The 22,876-nt window shown below is 34.5% G+C and overlaps 1 protein-coding gene across 7 annotated transcripts in view; it reads right to left on the bottom strand.

Moving 5' to 3' along the window:
- Positions 1–22,876, bottom strand: part of atp11a (ATPase phospholipid transporting 11A) — an 84,085-nt gene that overhangs the window by 7,827 nt on the left and 53,382 nt on the right. For 4 of the 7 annotated variants that reach the window (XR_007185746.1, XM_048196464.1, XM_048196463.1 and 1 more), the window contains exons 17-29: positions 20,546–20,649; positions 18,441–18,622; positions 14,234–14,485; positions 13,967–14,147; positions 11,795–11,897; positions 11,526–11,671; positions 11,166–11,225; positions 9,238–9,365; positions 7,068–7,203; positions 6,469–6,492; positions 3,453–3,518; positions 3,247–3,350; positions 3,001–3,166 (exon numbers count right to left, since the gene is read on the bottom strand). Coding sequence is in view for 6 of the 7 variants with exons in the window: in XM_048196464.1 (XP_048052421.1) it covers positions 3,001–3,166; positions 3,247–3,350; positions 3,453–3,518; positions 6,469–6,492; positions 7,068–7,203; positions 9,238–9,365; positions 11,166–11,225; positions 11,526–11,671; positions 11,795–11,897; positions 13,967–14,147; positions 14,234–14,485; positions 18,441–18,622; positions 20,546–20,649 (1,652 nt within the window). In the remaining variant the exon portion in view is untranslated. Of the gene's footprint in view, positions 1–259; positions 1,092–3,000; positions 3,167–3,246; positions 3,351–3,452; positions 3,519–6,468; positions 6,493–7,067; positions 7,204–9,237; positions 9,366–11,165; positions 11,226–11,525; positions 11,672–11,794; positions 11,898–13,966; positions 14,148–14,233; positions 14,486–18,440; positions 18,623–20,545; positions 20,650–22,876 lie in introns of those variants that run through there. The other 3 variants (XM_048196459.1, XM_048196460.1, XM_048196465.1) reach the window with 3 other exon arrangements.

Below are 22,876 nucleotides of genomic sequence, written 5' to 3'. Positions count from 1 at the left end.
TATATAATAAAATAAAAGAAATTTAAGTTGAAGTACTAGAATTACTAAAACCAAAACTCAAATTTAAAATAAAGTTAAATACAAAAACCAATAAAAATGGCAAATGCACAAAACAAAATGACTAAAACAAACTAAAATTAGAACGAAAACAAAAATAAAAGCTAATTAAAAATATTAATAAATACTATAATAATATTTAAATAATACCAAAGTAACAATCATTCATTAAGCATCGTGAAATAACTAATCTAATGTTAATTTTAAATTAATGTATCATTTATTCATGTTCATTCAAAATACATTAATTTGCATTTTATCATTTCTAAAACTTAAAAGAGTATAACTATAGCAATAGAAAAATATTTAAAATACATACAGTACAGTATATATTTACATTAACCAAGATTGATAAAAGTGTTCATTGTTAGTCCATGATACCTAAGACATTGAACCTTATGTAAAGTGTTACTGAAGTATCGTATTGTACAGTTAGATCCTAAAGTCAACATGAAATCAAAACTGTCCCTATTTACTTTCTTAATACACATTCTTATACGTGCTTGTTTTCACTCCTCTTATTCCCCTCCCATCCAGGTTTGTAGCACCTACCACTCCTGATCATTTCCCCAAAGATAAAATCTTGTCTATGTATTAGATTACATATTATTTATTTTGTTGAATATGCTGTTGAACTCAGAAATGTATCACATTATGGATGTTTCATGTTGACGTTAATGTGGCAGTAAAATTAGCGCACTGGGAAATTTTAGAATTTAATAGGAAAGGTGAGTGAGAGGAAAAACATCACATGGGTTAAACCAGTGGTAAGGTAAGTTTATCACACACACACACACATTAAATTTCTTTCTGAAATTTCTCACCATAGTATGGTGACATACTATGTGTGCCAACACAGTAAAATACACAGTATACGTTGTCAAAATACAAGTCGACAGATCGAATAAGACCATTGAATGGCTCAAAGAGTCATCCAACGAAAAGAAGCATCCACAGCTGAAGAGAATCGTGAACTGCACCCAGAATTCACTTACATCCAACACACTGGAAACCAGTCCCCCGCAAGTGTAAATCTGAAGACCAGTTAGTAGCCATTATCACAAACTATAGCACTATTGAGCTGGTTCAGATCAACAGTTATTTAGTTGAAAATAACAAACATTTCTCTTAAATAGCTGTATTATTACACAATTTTTGGTACATTTTGAAGTTGATGTGAATTAAAACAAAGCTGTTATGGATAGTGCAATCAGCTCAATACACTTTATCTTAAAAAAAAAAAAAAATTCAGCTACAAACTACAAAATGCTTATGATCTTTACAATGGAACTGAATCAACACTGACTTCAGCTGAACAATGACACTATTTTCTTTTAGAGCTGCTGTATAGCAGAACTGATCTGTCTGCATCATTGAATCATTTTCCTGTTATCATTGTAAAACTGCTTTGAAACAATCTGTATTGTATAAAGCAGCACTATATAAATAAAGGTGACTTGACTTGACAAACTGTCCAGAAAACATGGGTTGTGAAAATTTCATGACTTAGGGCTTTAATCAATAATAAAAAAATGTAGGTAACACTTTAGTATAGGGAACACATAGTCATTATGAACTACAACTTTTGCCCCAAACTCCTAATTTACTGCTTATTAATAGTTAGTAAGTCAGTTATGTTTAGGTATGGGGTAGGATTAAGAATGTAGAATATGGTCATGTAGAATAAGGCATTAATATGTGCTTAATAAGTACTAATAAACAGCCAATATTCTAGTAATATGCAAGCTAATAAGTAACTAGTTAAAAGATTGTAAAATAAAGTGTTACCAAAATGTATTTCTATCCCTCACAACTTTGTTATAATTTGCATCAAATTAAATGTGGCATCTACCCAAACTAATGATCATGGTATATACAGTACAGTCCAAAAGTTTGGAACCACTAAGATTTTTAATGTTTTTAAAATAAGTTTCGTCTGGCTACATTTATTTAATTAAAAATACAGTAAAAAACAGTAATATTGTGAAATATTATTACAATTTAAAATAACTGTGTACTATTTAAATATATTTGACAAAGTAATTTATTCCTGTGATGCAAAGCTGAATTTTCAGCATCGTTACTCCAGTCTTCAGTGTCACATGATCCTTCAGAAATCATTCTAATATGCTGATTTGCTGCTCAATAAACATTTATGATTATTTTCAATGTTGAAAACAGTTGTGTACTTTTTTTTTTTTCAGGATTCCTTGATGAATAGAAAGTTCAAAAGAACAGCATTTATCTGAAATACAAAGCTTCTGTAGCATTATACACTACCGTTCAAAAGTTTGGGGTCAGTAAGAATTTTTATTTTTATTTTTTTGAAAAGAAATTAAAGAAATTAATACTTTTATTCAGCAAGGATGCATTAAATCAATCAAAAGTGGCAGTAAAGACATTTATAATGTTACAAAAGATTAGATTTCAGATAAACACTGTTCTTTTGAACTTTCTATTCATCAAATAATCCTGAAAAAAAAATATTGTACACAAATATTTTGTACAATTGTACACATTAAATGTTTCTTGAGCAGCAGATCAGCATATTAGAATGATTTCTGAAGGATCACGTGACACTGAAGACTGGAGTAATGATGCTGAAAATTCAGCTTTGCCATCACAGGAATAAATTACTTTGTCAAATATATTCAAATAGAAAACAGTTATTTTAAATTGTAATAATATTTCACAATATTACTGTTTTTTACTGTATTTTTAATTAAATAAATGTAGCCTTGGTGAGCAGACGAAACTTCTTTTAAAAACATTAAAAATCTTAGTGGTTCCAAACTTTTGGACTGTACTGTATACGAAATATTATTTATTTTTTAAAACAGCTGTCTATTACTGCAGTGAAATATAGACACATTTATATACGTTTGACATGCGATCTAACTGTATTCTTGCATCTCTACGCACATGTAGATACTGGCGTCGTACCTGTATTCTCTCTGTGGTGGTGGGCCATAGAGCTCTACACAACACTTTCTTTACCACATCGGGCAGCAGACTGACGATAATCAGCAGAATTATACTGAGCCATGCGGGACCGCTGGACAACATCTGCATGAACACATAGTACATCCTCTGATAGTTCAGGAAAGGCCTATAAAGAACAGAAAGATGTTATTAACGTGTATTTGATTTGGTGATAGTAAGTATACAGTATATTGGGGCAGGCCGTACCAAATGATGCCTCCCCACAGGAGGGAGAAGATGACATAGAAAAGCAGTGACCCCCATATGACAAAGTGGTTGATCCACGTCCAGTAATGTGTGTCCAGGGCAAGCTAAAGCATGCAGACACAGTGAGAAATGGGAACACAGAGATGGTTAAGTTGACGCCAAATTAGCAACAGTCAGCATCATAACACATGCGTCAGATGTATTACCTTTAGTGTGACTGTGAACACGAGGATAGTGAATACAAGTGTTCCAAAGGTCCAGTTTCCAAACATCTGGAACAGAGAAATATTGAAAAAGGCAAAAAGAGATTGACACTGATGTAGAAACAGCAGCTTGAATGGGTGTTAGTGCGCAACTCACCCTCTCATCACCACAAAAACATGGTTATGCATGTCAAAAGCTTATGCGCCTTTAATTAAACAATGAAGCACTCGGTAGAAAAAGAACATATAAACAATACACAAAACATCAGTTTTTAGTATCTGCCTTTAGTATGCTAATGGCTGACCTAACCTATCGGGTGCATCTGTAGTCGTATCAGTTGCGCTCAACTAAAATTCTGCATCAACACCGCATTCACAGAAGCATAAAATATATACACAGGACACTCATCAAATGTTCCTTTACAAAAATCTTCTGTGAATAATTTGCAAGAAATAGTAGCATTGTATCATTATATTTTAATGGCACTGCAAATGAAAGCACTTCGGTGTCATCCTATATTGTTTTACACAGATTATTAATGATGCCTGGAGCTCGCTGATGTCAAATGAATTTTAAATTTCATCTATAAAAGCATCATAAATAAATAGTGAGATTAGAAAGCCCCTTAAAATGTTATAATGGTTTCAGCATTAGCGTTTGGGCTCAATAAACCTCTGCTCGGGTGCGGAAAGCCTTTCTGTGTGATTGTTTTTCTCTTTTGGGGGGATTTGTTCCCTCATTGTTTACAGTCTTGGCAAATGGTTGAATTTAGACACAATGGATATCTCTTCTAGAACTTTCCCCTGTCTGCGGACCGCTGTTGATGACACTATGCAAAGCAACACTGACACTATAATGAAAGCGCTTTATAAAATCACTCGATGTTTACCTTTAAAAAATACTAAACGCAATCAAAGTCAACAAACCATAGCAAAACACGAGCAGGTCAAAGATTGTACGGCACCAAATGGTTTTAGTGAACAATACAATGTTGATGAGTAACCAGTTTAAATAAAAACAAGTACAAGGACACACAATAGATGTCAACAAGTTTGAAGAAAATGTATTAACTTACCTCCATGAGCAAAATCAAAATGAAATTTAGTGTTAAAAGAACTTGTCAAGGGCAAATGATATTTAAGGACGTGAGGTTTTCAAAATAAGGAATTTGATATTTCAATTGAAAAAAAAAGAGAAAAGTGCAAAGTTTTCAGTTTAATCTGATAATAGTTAATCTAATAATGTTAGAGTATCTGCCACTTTCCACAAACAGGGTAAAAAATAGGGGCTGAAGTTCTTTTATTTCTTTCTTATTCAACAAATTGTCAGTGATAAGAGGTTCTTAAACTTAACATTAATCATAAATTTTTGGAGGTTATGGAAGCTTGTTTCCACCTCAGAATAAAAAAATGTGATATAGTTGCAATTGCAAGTTATAGAATCAGAATTGCATGATATAAACTATTTCTCGGAATTTTGAGAAAAATTTTTTTTTTTTCATCAGAACTGGAATTTATAACTCGCAATTGGGAATTTATCTCACAATTCTGAGAAAATAAACTCACAATTGCAAAAAAAAAAGTCAGAAGTGCAAAAATAGTCAGAATTGTGATATATAAACTCACAAATGCGAGAAATAACATCAGAATTGTGAGATATAAAGTCGCAATTGCAAGTTATAAAGTCTGATTTGCGTGATATAAACTCGCAATTCTGAGAAAACAAGTCAAATTGTGAGATATAAATGCGCAAATGCGAGAAAAAGTCAGAAACGCGAAAAAGTCAGAATTGTGGAAAATAAACTTGCAACTGCGAGAAATAAAGTCAGAATTGTGAGATATAAACTCGCAATTCAGATTTTTTTTCTCGCAATTCTGAGAAAAAAAGTTAGAATTGTGAGATAAAAAGTCGCATTTATCTTTTAAATTGTTTTATTCCATGGCGGAAACAGGCTTTCATAGGAGGTCGAACTAAATACTATATATGAGCTATTTTATTTTCTGTACATTTTATACAAGGTTTGCAATTTTTACAACCCTATAACCAAACTTACGTGACGTTTGGTGCAATTTTGCAATTTTTCTAAATGTATAATAATAATTTATATAAAATATAAAAACGTTGGTTAATGCATTAACTATATTAACTGACAATGAGCAACACACTTGTTACTAGTTGTTACTAGTTAATAAAAATATAACTTCAGTGTTAGTTCATGTTAGCACAGGTCAATTAAATAATATTAACAGATACAACTTTTGATTTTAATAATGTATTAGTAAATGTAATTAACAGATTATGATTATTAAATGCTTTAGAAGTATTTTTTATAATTAGTTTATGTTAATTAATATAGTTATCAAATGTTAAGTGGAACCTCATAAAGATAACTTACAACAAAAACATTATTAAATGATAAATTCTTTAAATCTAATCTATTATCTTAAAAAATATCTTAAAAAGATGGTTTCAAAAAGCTAACGAGACACCAAAGTGTACCCTATTTGTGGAAAAAGCCTACAGAATTCCTTCTAATTAAAAGTTTCTGAATAGCTTCTCTTCCATTCAACATGTACCAAATGAAGCAAAATGCTTAATCCACATTTCCTCTTGTTCATTCATTTGCCCTTGCAGTGAGGCATGAGAGGATGGACGTGTATCCTACGGGCCAATGAGGATGAGTGTGACAACACCCCTCCAACCCGGGCGTTTGCAAAAAAAACACAGTCGCAACGTGACACACGGGACGACACAAACTCCTACTCGATCACAAGATGATAGACAGAGGAAGATGGACAGGGGGGGCTCGCTACTCTATACCTACAGTGGCTGGTCCTCGGTACAGGGGACACTGGGATGTTGTACGGTACTGTTTGAAAGCTACGATGGCAGTGAACGATTAGTGTTAGTAGACACTATGTGAGTGGGGGTGGCTTTATGATGAGGGGAGGGGCTGAGGAGGGAAACAGTCAAACTAAAACTAAAAACAGGATGAGAAACAGATAGGGACAGGCTTACCATCTGTGTGTTGGTGGCCATTAGCTGAGGAAAGGAAGAGAAGCAGAAAAGAAAAGAAAGGCAAAAAGGAGGTAGGTAAAAGGAGGAAAGAGAGAGGGAGAGATATAGAAAGAGAGATAAAGAAGAAAATGAAAGAAAAGAAGGAGAGGGAGGGGACAGGGAGCAAGAAAGTAAAGAAAAATTAGGATGTTATAACTTAAAGTAAATCAAACAGGTAAAAAAGCAATCCAAAAAGGTTACTATGATTTAACTTAATGGCACAGAGAAAGATGTCTGATCTGACTGATTAACCAGCATGCTTTGTGTCGCATAAATGAATGGAGAAGCACCTGTAATGACTTCAAACATACGCAAAGGAGGACAGACAAAAGTCTGCAAGCTGGATTGAGACGTCTGTTAAACCACATTATAAGCACTTTAACCACAAAATAACTCACTCAACAAGCATCGGCCACCCATTCAATCTGTATGCGACTTTTATTTGACTGAGAAAAAAAATGAACTAAAGGAAAAAACAGCTGGTTAAGTTGATTAAACAAAACACACACACAGAGAAAAATGTTGAAACAAAATCGTGGTTTAGACGGTGACTGCATTACCTGTCCATTGCTGGTGAAGGTTGTGTTGTCAAAAAGGAAGAAAGCACCAAAGAAGAAGACCACGGCATCAAAAAGCCCCAGAAATGTCCAGTAGATGAAGGTGGGCCATCTAAGGAGGGAATTCTTGGCAATATCTCTGTAAAAAGAAATTCATTCAAAATTAGAATATCACATCAAACATTTGCGAATAAAGCGCCGTTTCCGTGCGTTCAAGAGTAGAAAAAGGTCACTTCCTGGAAAATTGGCACAAAACGTCTTGTTGCAATCAGGGAAACCACTGTAGGTATTTTTCTCCCCCAGGCATTTGGGAACACAATCGTGTGAAACGCTTCTGGAAGGTCATTATACCAAATCATTCTGATGAAACACTTTGGCTCAGGCATTTCAGAATGATCAAACCAGCATTTGAGATGCTGTGCAATGAAACTGATCCACTGGTTAGTTCGGTTATCCAATCACATCCACTGTTGAAGTCAAGCGAGTTTTTGTTGCGCATCGAGGGATTTATTCAGTAAATGTGCTTCCATCTTATAAGTTTATACACAAGTCTTCTTTAAAATTTATGCAATATCACAAAATATGCATACAAATTGGTGGATGGAAACATAGCTAATGTCTCAAACTGTGCTCAGATTTTCCAATAAACTGAAATCAAAGATCTGAACTCCAACTCCAAGATCAAATGATCTGAGCGATGCTATCTGCTCATTTTATACTGTATGTCCACAATAGTCTTAATAGTACATAAGAAATTTATACTAAATGAAGAGCAATTGAGCAATCTGACATTTCATTACAAGATCATATGGTTATTTGTGAGCACTCTATGAAACGTTAGTTTAGTCTTTAACTGTACTCGAGACTGGATGGAACATTTCAAATGAAAGTGCGTCATCACCGCACCACAATATTCAAAAATGAATATTAGCTTTTTCTAATTAAAATGTCCTTGAAGTGCTGCACTGTGTGTCAGTAGCAAACACTGTGTATAATGTATATACTGAATAAGCAATGCAGAGGAATAAGAGGAAAAAAATTGCAGCGTCAGGACATTTGTTGGTTCTAACAGTATTTCTGCCCAGTGCTGTGTGTAAATTGAGTTTAGTGCAAGAGTCTACGCAAATATGTTTGCCAAAGGCTGATTGAACTGTCCAATTATTGCAGGCTTGTATTTGGTGGCAATGTGTTCATGTGATTAAGTGAGAATACCTGGAGGCTCACAATCAGGAAAAACATTTTATTAAAGAGGAAAATACAGAGAGCGGGATTGGGCTACATCAGGCGGTGTGTTAGATACAAAAATGATGTAAGGAAAATAAAAGTTTTTTAAAAATATAGATTTTTTTTTATTTAAATTGCATCAGTATGTTTAATAGTTAAACCATCCGAATGGACTAGTGCTGTGCTGTCACTATGACTTGCATTATTTGATCATGTACATGTGTTTTTATGTCTTGCAAATAAAGTTTGCTGATTAAATATCTTACCTTGGTGACATTAAAAAAACTAGATGTTTATGATTCTTTATTAAATATAGATCTAAAAATAAAATTCTGAACTACTGATCCAACTGGGTCAGTCAGAAAAGCATAATAATAATAATAATAATAATAATAATAATAAAATCCCAAACTTCCATCCATGCTCTTTACCATGTATATTTGTCGTTTTATTTTTTACACTTGTCCCAGAACCAGGCTTTCAAATAATTTAAAAGCAATGTAAACATACACAATCACATAACTATTTCAAAAGTGTAGGTTTGTATCTCAGAAAAAAAAGGTGTGACAACAAATGTCAGGAAATGAAACAATGTGTGTTATGAGTCTCAGCAAGCCAACAGTCATGCAAAAAGGAGGCCAAGGTTGGTATAAATAGCCTGCGTGTGGACAGGGATTTATCAGTAGGTCTCAAAGAGGGAACCAGAAATAGATGATAGTGAACATGCTGCTCCAAAATACCTCCCGTGTACACGTGATGAGATGTATCACATCACGTATCGTCCATATATCTGACTAAAAACAACTCAAAACTAACCATATAATTCTTGTTTTTGGGTGAACTATTATTTTAGGATTCTTCTCTTTGTTTAGGCCTAAGTTTTAAAGTTTAAATTATAATCACAGGAGTGGGTAATGGGAGTTGTTGGTGCAACCAGAACATTCCTCACCTGTAAAGAGAGGGGTCCCGTTTGAGGATGTCCATGTTGATGTGCTGCTCCATCAGACTGTAGAGGAGGATGGGTAACGAGGTGAAGCTGATATTGTACAGGGTCAGATATGCCGTGTCGTACAGTGGCTGCAGAGGGAAAAAAATAATTCAACCGTTTTGCCATTGTTACAGTAAATCAAGAGTAAGTGAAAAAGAGCACAACAACTTGCACTTTCATGTGGCAGGTGTTGATTTATTAACAGATTGATACTTTTCTCTTTTTGTTATATCAGGGTCATTCATTTTTCCCCATGCTTCCATCATTTATTTTTGCTACTTACAATATACAGTACAGTCCAAAAGTTTGGAACCACTAAGATTTTTAATGTTTTTAAAAGAAGTTTCGTCTGCTCACCAAGGCTACATTTATTTAATTAAAAATACAGTAAAAAACAGTAATATTGTGAAATATTATTACAATTTAAAATAACTGTGTACTATTTAAATATATTTGACAAAGTAATTTATTCCTGTGATGCAAAGCTGAATTTTCAGCATCGTTACTCCAGTCTTCAGTGTCACATGATCCTTCAGAAATCATTCTAATATGCTGATTTGCTGCTCAATAAACATTTATGATTATTTTCAATGTTGAAAACAGTTGTGTACTTTTTTTTTTCAGGATTCCTTGATGAATAGAAAGTTCAAAAGAACAGCATTTATCTGAAATACAAAGCTTCTGTAGCATTATACACTACCGTTCAAAAGTTTGGGGTCAGTAAGAATTTTTATTTTTATTTTTTGAAAAGAAATTAAAGAAATGAATACTTTTATTCAGCAAGGATGCATTAAATCAATCAAAAGTGGCAGTAAAGACATTTATAATGTTACAAAAGATTAGATTTCAGATAAACACTGTTCTTTTGAACTTTCTATTCATCAAATAATCCTGAAAAACAATATTGTACACAAATATTTTGTACAATTGTACACATTAAATGTTTCTTGAGCATCAAATCATCATATTAGAATGATTTCTGAAGGATCATGTGACACTGAAGACTGGAGTAATGATGCTGAAAATTCAGCTTTGCATCACAGGAATAAATTACTTTGTCAAATATATTCAAATAGAAAACAGTTATTTTAAATTGTAATAATATTTCACAATATTACTGTTTTTACTGTATTTTTAATTAAATAAATGTAGCCTTGGTGAGCAGACGAAACTTCTTTTAAAAACATTAAAAATCTTAGTGGTTCCAAACTTTTGGACTGTACTGTATATATTTGTATTTTATGATTTTATTTTTTTTACTCTTGTCCCAGAACCAATTTTAAAATATCTTAAAATTATCATCATTTAAAAAAAAAAAAAACACTTCTTTTCAAAAGTTTGGGGTCAGTAAGATTTTGTAATGTTTTTGAAAGTATTTTATGTTTATATTTAGCAAGGCTGTATTTATTTCACCAAAAATACAGTAAAAACAGTAATACTGTGAAATATTACAACAATTAACTGTTTTCTATTTTAATATATTTTAAAATGTAATTTATTCCGGTTTATTTGTGGTGTTATAAAAGTCTTTACTGTTACTTTTGATCAAATTATTGTATACTTGCTGAATAAAAGTACTAATTAATAATATTAACAATAAAAAATGGCAGTAAATATAAGTTGTAATTGTCAAATGATAAAAAAGTGTGAACATTTTATTTCATTTTAAGAAATGCTACCTATGAAATTACCCTAAGCAAAACAAAAGATTCTGAAATGTTATTTCCATAAACGTTTAAAATGTCATTCCCATCACCAACATTTCCACCAAAGAACGAAAAGTTTCATTTCTAAAGGTGCATTATTGAAGAAACTCAAAATATATAAAGACAGAATGTTCTATTTCAAATGTCATCTAATAGTGATAGATATTTGAGATATGTGTTTACCTGCTGAGAGAAACCACAGAAGAACTGATAGAGAAACTGAGGGAAGATGAAGCACACATTCTGTGGAGAAAAAACAGACCCTCAGTACCTGATGAACTAAACACTTTAGGGGGTTTATGTGTGTGTGAATTCTGTTTGCTATAAATAGTGCGGCATTACAAAATTGTTTAGTGGGATTTTCAAAACTCCTGGGAAAAAAATAGCATCCACACACATTAAGCAACATTTTTTCTGTGTTTACAACTGCAGGTAACGTGGTTTGTGTTGTGTTGTGTCAGCTAGTGATCAGCAATTTTGCTTGGGATTATCTTACTTCTTTTTTATTTTGTGTGTCTACACATTTTGTTTGTTTGGGTTCACCTTGTAGAAGAAGTACTGGACCAGCTCAGCGATTCTGATGTAGTAGTAGTGCCCGTGAACCAGCAGCATCTTCTTCAGGTGTTTGAACTTGGTAATTGCATAGTCGCTGTTACGGGCCGCCTGACGCCCCTCTTTACCCATGATCCCTAGAGGCAGAATAACCAGTCAATAGGCATGTAACATACTGTTGCTATAGCTGTTGAACAGAAGTCTATCAGGGAAGACCGGAGAAGTAATGATTCGATTTTTGTATGCGAGCATGAAATCACCTATGCCCACATGAGCTTCCAGAATCATGCTGACATCATTGGCTCCGTCCCCGATGGCCAGCGTAATGGGGTGTTCTTTTGACGCTTTTATCAGTTTAACAATCTGAAAGAAGAGTTTTGTTTCCACAGGTTAAATCCAGAACAAATGAGAGATTAGATCATTAATCAGGGTTTTTGGCTGAGGCGATGGGATAATATCATACTCATCAGCCATCTATCTTTTCTCATATGAAGCGACTAAAATATCAGTATGGTTTTTAGTACACATGAATTACACAGGATTTTATTGTATGTTTGAGGTCAGTAATTGTCTTGTAATACTGTGAGTTCTCTCACTTCTTGACTTTACAGTCTCTGGCTTTCCCAGCAGCCCCAGAGAGTGACTGACAGGTTTAGCATGCAGTAAATTAGAAAGAGAAATAGACCAGAGTCTCTTTTGATTGCATCGTGTAACTCACAGACTGAGAGATTACAATAAGTGAACAAGGACAACCTTTCTCTGGCAGGTGGCTGTGTGTGTGTGTGTGTGTTTGAGTGTGTGTATGGGTATGAAATAGGTATTATTAGAAGGAGAGGGTGACTTATGAGGACATTACCCCATGTCCCCATTTTTCAAAAAGCTTATAAATCATATAGAATGAGTTTTTTTGAGAAAGTCAAAATGTGCATAGTTTTCTGTGATGGGTAGGTTTAGGGTTAGGGGTAGTGTAGGGGGATAGAAAATATGGTTTGTACAGTATAAAAACCATTATGCCTATGGAATGTCCCCACAATTCACTAAAACAAACCTGTGTGTGTGTGTATGTGTGTATGGGTCAGGTTTTATCATCATTGTGGGGACAAAATGTCCCCAAACAGATACTAAGTCCTTAAATCACCCTTAGTCACCCACAAGGAGAATGGCTTAATAAACAAACTAAATAACATTTAATGAAACTGTCTTTATGACTAAGTCATTGAGTTATTCACTCAATTGATTTGTTCAAAACCACTGATTCATTCAGGATTAAATAAGCCAGGGGTTCTCAACTCTGGCCCTCGAGGTTTGCACTTTCCTGCAGATTGCACTTTATATACTCGCAACTCTGACTTCTTTTCTCAGAATTGTGAGATATAAACTCGCAATTGCGAGTTATAAAGTTCCATTTGGTGTGTGGTTCATATGATATGTGAGTTTATATCTCACAATTCTGACTTTATAACTAACAATTCAGTCTTTATAACTCGCAATTGCATGTTATAAAGTCAGAATTGCGAGATATAAACAATTCTGAGAAAAAAAGGAAGAACTGTCAGTTTATATCTCGCAATTCTGACTTTATAACATGCAATTGCGACTTTATATCATGCAATTCTGACTTTATATCTCTCAATTCTGACTTTATAACTTACAATTGCGAGTTTATATCTCACAATTCTTAGAAAAAAAAAGAAGTCAAAATTGTGAGACAAAAATTGACAATTATCCTTTTAATTTTTTATTCAGTGGTGGAAACAAGCTTCCATAGAATACCATATCCCAGTTTCCACAAAAATATTAAACTGCACAACTGTTTTCAACATTGATAATAAAAGAAATGTTAATTTGAGCAGCAAATCATCATATTAGAATGATTTCTGAAGCAGGGCTGTCAAATGATTAAAAACGATACAAAATAAAAGTTTGAGTTTGCCTAATATATGTGGGTGTACTGTGTGTAATTATTATGTATATATAAATACAAACACATCCATGTATATATTTGAGAAATATTTACAAGTATATGTATTTATTTATATTTTTATATAATTTATATTATATATAAATACATTTTGTGTACATAAATAACATATTTCTCTTAAATATATACATTAATTTGTGTGTATTTATATATACATATTAATTACACACATTACTCACACATATATTATACAAACTCAAACTTTTATTTTGTATGATGCTGAAAATTTAGCTTTGCATCACAAGAATAAATTACATTTTAAAATATATAAAAATAGAAAAACAGTTATTTTAAATTGTAATAATATTTTACAACATTAGTTTTTTTACTGTATTTTTGTTCTAATAAATGCAACTTTCATGAGACTTTCCTAAAACATTTTTAAAAATCATACCAACCACAAACTTTTGAACAGTACTGTACACTCTTGGTGAGTGAAGTGCTGCATTACCTGTGCTTTCTGTAAGGGTGCCATGCGGCAGCAGAGAACAGCACTGCAGTTCCTGCAGATTTCCAGGAAAATTTCCTTGTAGTTCCCTCCGTTGCTGTTTCCATCCTGTGTTGGCTTCAGTACAGCTGACAGTGTTGCCCCATCGATTATCAGACCATAGTCTTGGAAATCACCTGAGAGCCTGTGGGGACCGACACATATGTGTGAAGGTGTCTGTGTGTGTGAGTGCCTGTGTATAAGTGAGAGCATGTATTCCACTGTACCCACCCTGAGAAAGTGTCCCTGGTCATACTGCCATGATGTCTCAAGACAGTCCTGCTCAGATCGAACAAAACGTCATGGAGACTCTGCTCTTCTGTCCGCTTGGTTGTCAGTTCCAGGATCTGTGTATTGCGATGGAACAACTTGCTAGCATAGCATGTGGCTGCTGCAGTCTCCATTTTGTCCCCTGTGAGGACCCAAACCTTCATACCAGCCTTGTGCAGGGACTCGATGGTGTCGGCCGCTTTATCCTGCAGCCTGAAACATCCAAGAACATTTTATAAGCATTTCATGTACATGATTCATGTACAACACAGTGCAGGTATATTGAGCAAGTAAAGGTGCCTGTTTAAATGAACAGTCGCTAGCTCTGCCTTAAACATGCCTTAAACATGCTAATCCACTTCAGAATAAAATCTCCAATTTACTTAAATCAGACAAATTCTGTAAAACTTGGGGGCGGAGCTTCATAAAGGGTCAATTTCAAATAAGTTCACTATTTACAAACAAATCTAGCAAACCTGTTACACTTTGACGTAAATAATTTCCAAAGTACTACATAAAATATCCAAAGCATTTGTTGCTTTTTGACTGCCCAATTGTCTTAACTGTATAGTAGCAGCAGCAAGATTTGGCACAGTATGTAGCGATCCTGTGTGCTTTATTCTTTGCGCAGTGCCGGAGTGAAAGTTAATGGACAGTGCTCTGCATGGCTCGGTGGAAGGGAGGTCTTATATGGCAGCGTGATGTCTCAGCCCACTTCACTCAGTAATTAAGCAGCCCAGCAGTCAGGATTCACAGTGCCACACTGCTGCCAGATAATTAAGACTCCACCCCCCACTGCACCTCACTCACAGCCCAGCCATGCAGGAAGTGACATTCTCACAAAGACTCCCGGGAAGAAACGACAAGACATTCTATTACTCTCCTTATTAAACATTCTAATAACATGAATTGCATTTCACTCAACAACATTCTATTGAAGTTAAACAAATTCCAACATTCTAATTAAGTCATAACATTCCTTCTTACTTCCCCAACATTCTATTTGGCTCCATAACATTCAAAGATTCTAAAACCTTAGCTTAAAGACTGCATTAAAGTCAAAGGTCACCTTTCCTCTGGAACTCGACTCTCTTGTGAACGTGCATACAGCTGTTCCCCTGAAGCCAGTTATTATAGTTTATAAAAAAATTGATATTTTTCGGTAACACTTTACTTGAAGGGGTGTGCATAAGACTGACATGACACCTTCATAATCATGACACGACACATGTCATGAATATGAAGGAGGTTTTATGAATGTTTATGACAACTGTCATTAAGTGTCATTCGCTCAGTTATGTCATTTTTAATGCAAAGATGACATTGTTTGAGATGTCCGAGTTATGACAACTTGACATAAACCAATACATCATAACCTGTCAGTGTCTTTGTCATGACAACTTGACATCATTTAGCTTTATGGGTTAACATTACATTAAACTGTCATGTGGTTGGTTTTGACATTGGCTGTCATGAGGCCATTATAATAGTGTCATGAATATGTATCTTGAGCTCAAATACAGTGGTACAAATTGAACTTGTCATTAAAATGTCATTAAGTGACAATACTCTGACAAATAATTTTATAACAGCGTCATGACTATTTTTCATTTCATGTTTTTTTTGTTTTTGTTTTTTGTTTTTTTAAGTTTCCTCCAACAGAAGGTCAGATAATAGACAATTTCAAATTTCGTAAAAAAGATGACACTGTTATAAAATAATGGTAACACTTTATTTTAGGGTCTTTTAACTATTTGCTTATTACTATTAGCATTCATATGGCTAAAATATTGGCTATTTATTAGTACTTATAAAGCACATATTAATGCCTTATTCTGCATGATCTTATTCTACATTCTTAATCCTACCCAATACCTAAACCTAACAATTAACTATAATAAGCAGTAAATTAAGAGTTTATTGAGGGAAAAGTCATAGTTAATCGTTTATATATGTGTTCCCTATACTGAAATGTTACCAAAATAATGTCATGTAATGTTAACCCATAAAGCTAAGTAGTTTTTTTTAAGTTTGATAATTAATCTGCTATGTCATGTTTATGACAGGTTATGATGTTTTGCTAATGTCAAGGTGTCATGACAAAGACACTGACAGGTTATGATGTGTTGGTTTATGTCAAGTTGTCGTAACAAAGACATCTCAAACAATGTCATCTTTGCATTAAAAATGACATAATTGAGCGAATGACATTTAATGACAGTTGTCATAAACATGCATAAAACCTCCTTCATATTCATGACACGTGTCATGTCAAGATTATGAAGGTGTCATGTCAGTCTTATGCACACCCCTTCAAGTAAAGTGTAACCTATTTTTCTTACAAAAACCCCTCGCTTCGCTTCAGAAGGCCTTTATGACCACAACTTTACAGAAGAAAAATGATTTACTTTTGCAGTTCCATGTTGTGTACGAATGTTTTTGGCTTTTTACATTTTTTTTTAAACCTGTTACAAACAGTCAACAATGACTCTTAACAAATTAGCTCCCTGTATATTTGACAATAACACATGATCTTAAGTGACCTCTTGAAGACACAAACAGGCTGGTGCCTACAGGGCACTGATTGCAACTAATTAACATAGCTTGACAAAATAAGTTCCCATCCAGTAATCACTATTTGTTTGCTCTGTCATATTCATTAAGGCGGTCGACATGGATTGATGTGTTTATTTATAATGTTGGGTTGGACGGCCTCCATAAGTGCATAAGCCCAAACAGTAGTTCATCAGAACCGCGTCTGCCGGTCCCCGATTGATTCAAGAGGGGGTCTAATTACGTTAGCTGCTCATTATCAGGACACTGGAGCCTAATGGATGGACTCTATTGATTGCCTGTGCAATTAACGTTAACTCACACTGGTTCTGTCAGGGCCGCGGGTGCTCACGTGTGCTTCAGTTGGATGCAGGACCTGTAACTTCCACCCAGTTGGGCCAATACTTGGCATTCAGCCAGTTAAAAATCTAATACTGCTAATGCACATCTATGCTCAATTTCAGTACAACGTATCTTGTTTACTTAGGCAAATGCATGACGCACTTTATTGAAAACGTGGGGTCATTATTAACATGCTGATGTTTTTACTTGGCAACATACATTGGAAAGCAATATCGGACTTGCTCAGAAATGCATCGGACGTCATGGTTCCATATATCCCGACACTATGGATTTTTTGATGGTGTAGTGCAGGCATCCTCAAATAGTGGGCCTACCGGACAGTGGGACAAAATGACAACTGTTGCACCATTTTACGGTTTCTACGGTTTAAACTAAGCAGCGTGTCAAAGCAACAGATTTGTTCACACCACAAGCGCTCAGGACCATTTATGGTAATGACCGTTCAGCGCTATATCTTCTAATATTTTTATATAGGGCCAAACGCGCTTCATTCAAGCCCGTGCATTTCTTCTCTCTCCCGATAAAGATGTAGATGGCAAGGAAAAACAATTCAAACTTACAATTGAAATTACTAGTTAAAGGGATAGTTCACACAAAAATGAAAATTATCCCATAATTTACTCACCCTCGAGCCATCCTAGGTGTATATGACCTTGATTTCAGTCAAACACAATCAGAATATTCTGATTATATTTAAAAAATATTCTGGCTCTTCCAAGCTTTACAAAGGAAATGAATAGTTACCAATATTTTGAAGCCCAAAAAAGCGCATGGGGATAATAAAGGCCTTAAATCGAATGCGTTTTTGTAAGAAAAATATCCATATTTATAACTTAATAAACTAGAATCACTATTTCAATTTACTATTCACTATTTACTACCAAAAATGACAACATCACAATTCTTGCTTTTACTGAAGCACAAGATGCTTTTTGGATCATTCTCAAATCATGCTGGAGAACAATACTAAGAATTTTTTTCAAATTTTCACTCAAATTATTATGTACACAAACATTAATCTATTAAACTGCAAAAAATGCAGATGTTTGGATCTCACTGTATCTTAGTGGCAGAGTTATTTGTATTTGCATTCTGGATTTGACTCTTGACAAGGGAATACCGAACATGAGATAGTTTGGATTCCAGTCAGTCGGCTTCTGTTAATTTCTGAACTTTGAAATCACTTCAGTACAAGTCAATCAAACTTAGATGGTATTTGGTAAATGTTAATCAGGTTGACTGAGTGATTCACCTATCTTCCACAGCCGTGGCTCCCAGCAGGATGAAATCCTTTTCGATGACATCATAAGCTTCAGACAGTTTCTTGTCTCGATCCTGCAGAGCTAGTTTAGCGCTGTTGAGGAGACGGCACGTTTCTTCATACTCCTCATGAGTCAGCTTCTTATAAGCCACACAAAGAGTCCGTAAACCCTCCTACAAGGGAAAGATTTGAAACAAGTTGTCAGCTTAGCCTTCTAGGATTTGAAACAAGTTGTCAGCTTAGCCTGCCAGGTCCATTCATTTACAAAAAGAGCCCAAATTCAACACCAGAATTCATTCTTTGTCCTAAAACTGCATTAATCTTAGATATAACTAAATATAGGTTAGCTCAGAATAAAACAATATAAAAGGAAAGAACAATACCAATGCTGAGAGAAATGAAACGTTGACATTATTTATTCACTATTGTACTTCTCTGTCTTCTGTGGTACAACAAAGACATTGTGCTCACACTGCTCTTTTCCATAGATTCAATCATGTGATGACCACAAGCTGTAAAGCTCCAAAAAGGCCAAAAACAAAAATAGCCCATTTGACTTAGAGTTGCAAAAGAGCAGCGTGAACATTCTGAAAAACATCTAATTCCATGTAAGAAAGGAAGTCATAAGGGCTTTTCACACTGCAATTAACCCCGGTTTATCGTCATGTTCATAAGCTGATGTTTCACATTGTACAGTACATTCCTAAATCCTGGGTTAGTGTTCTTATTTGCATATTTGCGGTGTCAGTATCATTGATTGGATGAACTCAGCATGCGACCTGTTTCCATTCTTGTATTGCCGACTGTACTATTGAGTTTATACTGAATGGACATTTCAGACTATAAAGGTAAGAATCTCTTCTTCACTCAAATTGTTATGTTTTCTGTCAGCATTTGACATTTTTCCTCTCAAACGCTGAATTTACCGTTTATATACAATGCACAGTGTTTCCGTGACTGTCCAAATCAGGCAAATATAGGTACGTGACAGGTTGTCTGTGCGTCTAGATGTAACATTCTAACACTGCATTGTTTCATACTGTACAAGTTTGGCACTGCAAAAGTGGAAAACCCTCCAGAGCAGGGTTTCATAACCCCGGGTAAAAAGCAGTGCTAACCCCGCTTCTAAATGACAAGCATAAACGTTCCTTAATCCAGGGTTAAAAGCGATGTTTAGAACAATGATAACCCGGGGTTAAGTGCAGTGTGAAAAGCCCTATTGTTAACCCCTGGTTAAGTATGAGTAATACGAAGATAACTCAGGATAACCCAGGATTCTGTTTAACCAGGGTTTAGAATAACCCAGTGTTGACTATTTTAAGTGTGAAAAGCCCTATACAGGTTTAAAACTACATGATGGTGAGTAAATGACAATTTTCATTTACTTTCAAATGTAGATTATTAAAGGATAAAATGCTCTAGTTGAAAAGTTCCCATTATGACTGTTAATAAAACACTACTGACAGAACTGTCATTTTGAGCTTCCTCACACTGTCTTTAGAACAAAGATTCTGTTTAGTCTGCCTCTACAGAAACCTTTTCACTATGGCTACCAAAGTCATGAATCAGCACGATGCCAGTGCAACCAGACCCTTTCTAAAGTGATGTAATTCCTGACCCAGATCTGTGAGTAACACAATGAAGTAATATAGAGCTGCATCAATCTATGACATTAGATCCGTTCCTTATGCCTGGAGCCAAAATTATAGAAATTTTCCTTAAATGATTTAATATATTTGACATGTTTAAGATAATTATATTTGTTAGATTATAAATAGCAAAAAGTACAAATGACTTCTGGTGCTACAGGTACATAGGATATTAAACTAATAACAGTTGTTTATAATACTCATCCCTCTTAGGAAAGCTAATGAGAACATAGTTGGGCTGCGGTGCGAAAATACATAAATAGGAAGAAGTTCTTTCTGAAGAAAACTCTCTTTGAGGGTGATGCTCATGCTAAACGAAAGTTGCAGAAGCAAACACATCTGAGATGAGCTTTTTTTATATCAAGATCTAGAAAGGTGCTTTTGTGGTCTATTAATAGCTCTGCTAAAATAAGAAAGAAGATGAAGATGTTTCCGATTTCTGCTCACCACAGCATTGTGCTCCACTCGAGCTCTGACCTGCTCCACCTTCCCAGAAACCACCCGTGGGAAAACAGAGGAATCTGCACCTTTACAGAACAAGTAGTACTCTCCTAGAACAAACAAACAATTATGATCACAGAAAAATGTTAACAAATATAAAGAAGAAACTGTATAACCACCGGTATTGCATGCTTTCAATAAATTCATAAAAATAGGAATTAAAGAGATAGTTCACCCAAAAATGAAAATTCTCTCATCATTTACTCACCCTCATGCCATCGCTGATAAACAGTAAGGCGCAAAAGTCTTAGGCCACCACCAGATTTGTTGTTTTAGCAATGATTTAATGACCATCTATATTTATTTTTTGGTCTTTATTACGATACAAACAGAATATACAGGATATATGTCTCTTCTTTTTTTTTTCTTGGACTTGCAGTCCTTTTCCGTTCCATTTAGCTTTAAGAGAGCCGGTTCCTCCTATAGAAGTTTTTTAATACTGCATACAAATTTACTGTATTTTTTGGTTATATTCTAATAAAGAAACTGAGAAATAATTATATATGTTCATTATACCATTGCTAAAACAACATCTAATGGTGGCCTAAGACTTTTGCACAGTACTGTATATAACTTTCATTTTTTAGATAAACACAAAGATTTTTAGGAAAATAATCCATCTCTTTGAGTCCATATAATGCCACTGAATGGGTGCCGCTTGGTTGATGCTTGAATAACAACACAAAGCATTTGTGACGTTAATACATACAACCCCAGTGGATGAATTAGTGTCTTCTGAAGTGAAACGATTGGTGTGTGGAAGAAAAGTACTAATATTTTTAACTTTTAATATAAAAATTGTTGCTTCAATTCTACTGTCATAAGAGCGTTCATGAGAGGCATGTTGTGACACATGACGTAAGTGCGTTGTGAAGTTGGCGCCAGAAGTGGTGGTCCTCTGTGCTTATGCGTTACTTATCGTGTGAACTTCACAACGTGCTTACATTTATTTCAAGTTGAAATTGTAAACACGCCTAGGACAACTGCACAGTAAAATCCACAGAGTTAAATCAACTCTGCTCAGAGTCCATATGGTCCCTCTCTAAATAGTGTTAAAGTAACACTGAAGCAGAGTTAAAGCTAATGAGATAATTCAGCAATTAATAAGGCTGTGACTGAAGTCAGTTGTAGTTCTTGTGTTTCTCCTTTCTTCAGTGATTCTGCTTGTTAACAGCAGGTGTTCATCACTAATGCATAATCATCACTTAATGAGATAATTAAACAATTAATTAACTTTAACTCTGCTTCAGTGTTATTTTAACACTATTTAGAGAGGGACCATATGTACTCTGAGCAGAGTTGATTTAACTCTGGTGATTTTGCTGTGTGGCTGGAAGCGATAGTTTATAGTTAAAAGAGTGTAATATATTAGTATTTTTCTTACACCTATCATTTTGCTTCAGAAGACTGGGGTCGAATGGATTACCATCACAACTGCTTTGTGCGGTTATCAAATGGCATTATATGGACTATTTTCCTAAATTTTTTTGTTTGTGTTCATCTGAAGAAAGAAAGTTACATTAGAGATGCATGAAGAAAAGTAAGCGATAAGAGAATCAATTTTGGGTGAACTACCTCTTTAATTAATAACTGTAGCCAAAAAAAAAAAAGTTAACATTAAGTATATATTGACCCTATTTTATATCCAGTTTCAATTACATATTAGTTATGCTGCCAGGTTCTCTCAATGTATTCAAGAATATCTTATTTGCTTTTTAAATGAGAAGAGTAGTAATCAGGTCAATTGTATGTGACTGAATGGATTCAGGAATCATAGCGATGTCTAAATCTAGCTCTCGTTTGTATGCTAGTAGCACATTGACCCACTTGCATTAACCAATTTGGGCACACATGGTGACTCAGACACTTTCACTGGAATGTGTAACAGTCACTTGCAGTTCCAGTATGAGTATGCGTGTGTGTGTTTACTCAGCTATGATTTGAGGACAAAATTATCCATCAGCTAAATCCTTTTGAGCATGTTCTCAGATGGGAAAATCATTCATAAATAAAGTGAATAATTAGGGCTGCCAATCTCTACATATTGTAATCAAATTAATTACATTATATGCAGATTAATTAATCAAATGGATCAATTAATTGCATATATCAATATTTGCAGAGATAATACAAAGACATTACATTATTGTGTGAGAATAAAACATTGAACAGACATGACAAAGTGCCCTTGTAAGTTAATATATTGTTTGTTTTATTTGCATTTCATTAAACATTAATGTATAACAGTATGAGATTAGATTACTGGTCAGGAGGCAT

Source organism: Megalobrama amblycephala, linkage group LG7 (assembly GCF_018812025.1).
Source record: "Megalobrama amblycephala isolate DHTTF-2021 linkage group LG7, ASM1881202v1, whole genome shotgun sequence".
NCBI lineage: Eukaryota > Metazoa > Chordata > Actinopteri > Cypriniformes > Xenocyprididae > Megalobrama > Megalobrama amblycephala.
Note: the sequence above shows the minus strand (reverse complement) of the source record. Positions and strands in the feature narration are given on the sequence as shown.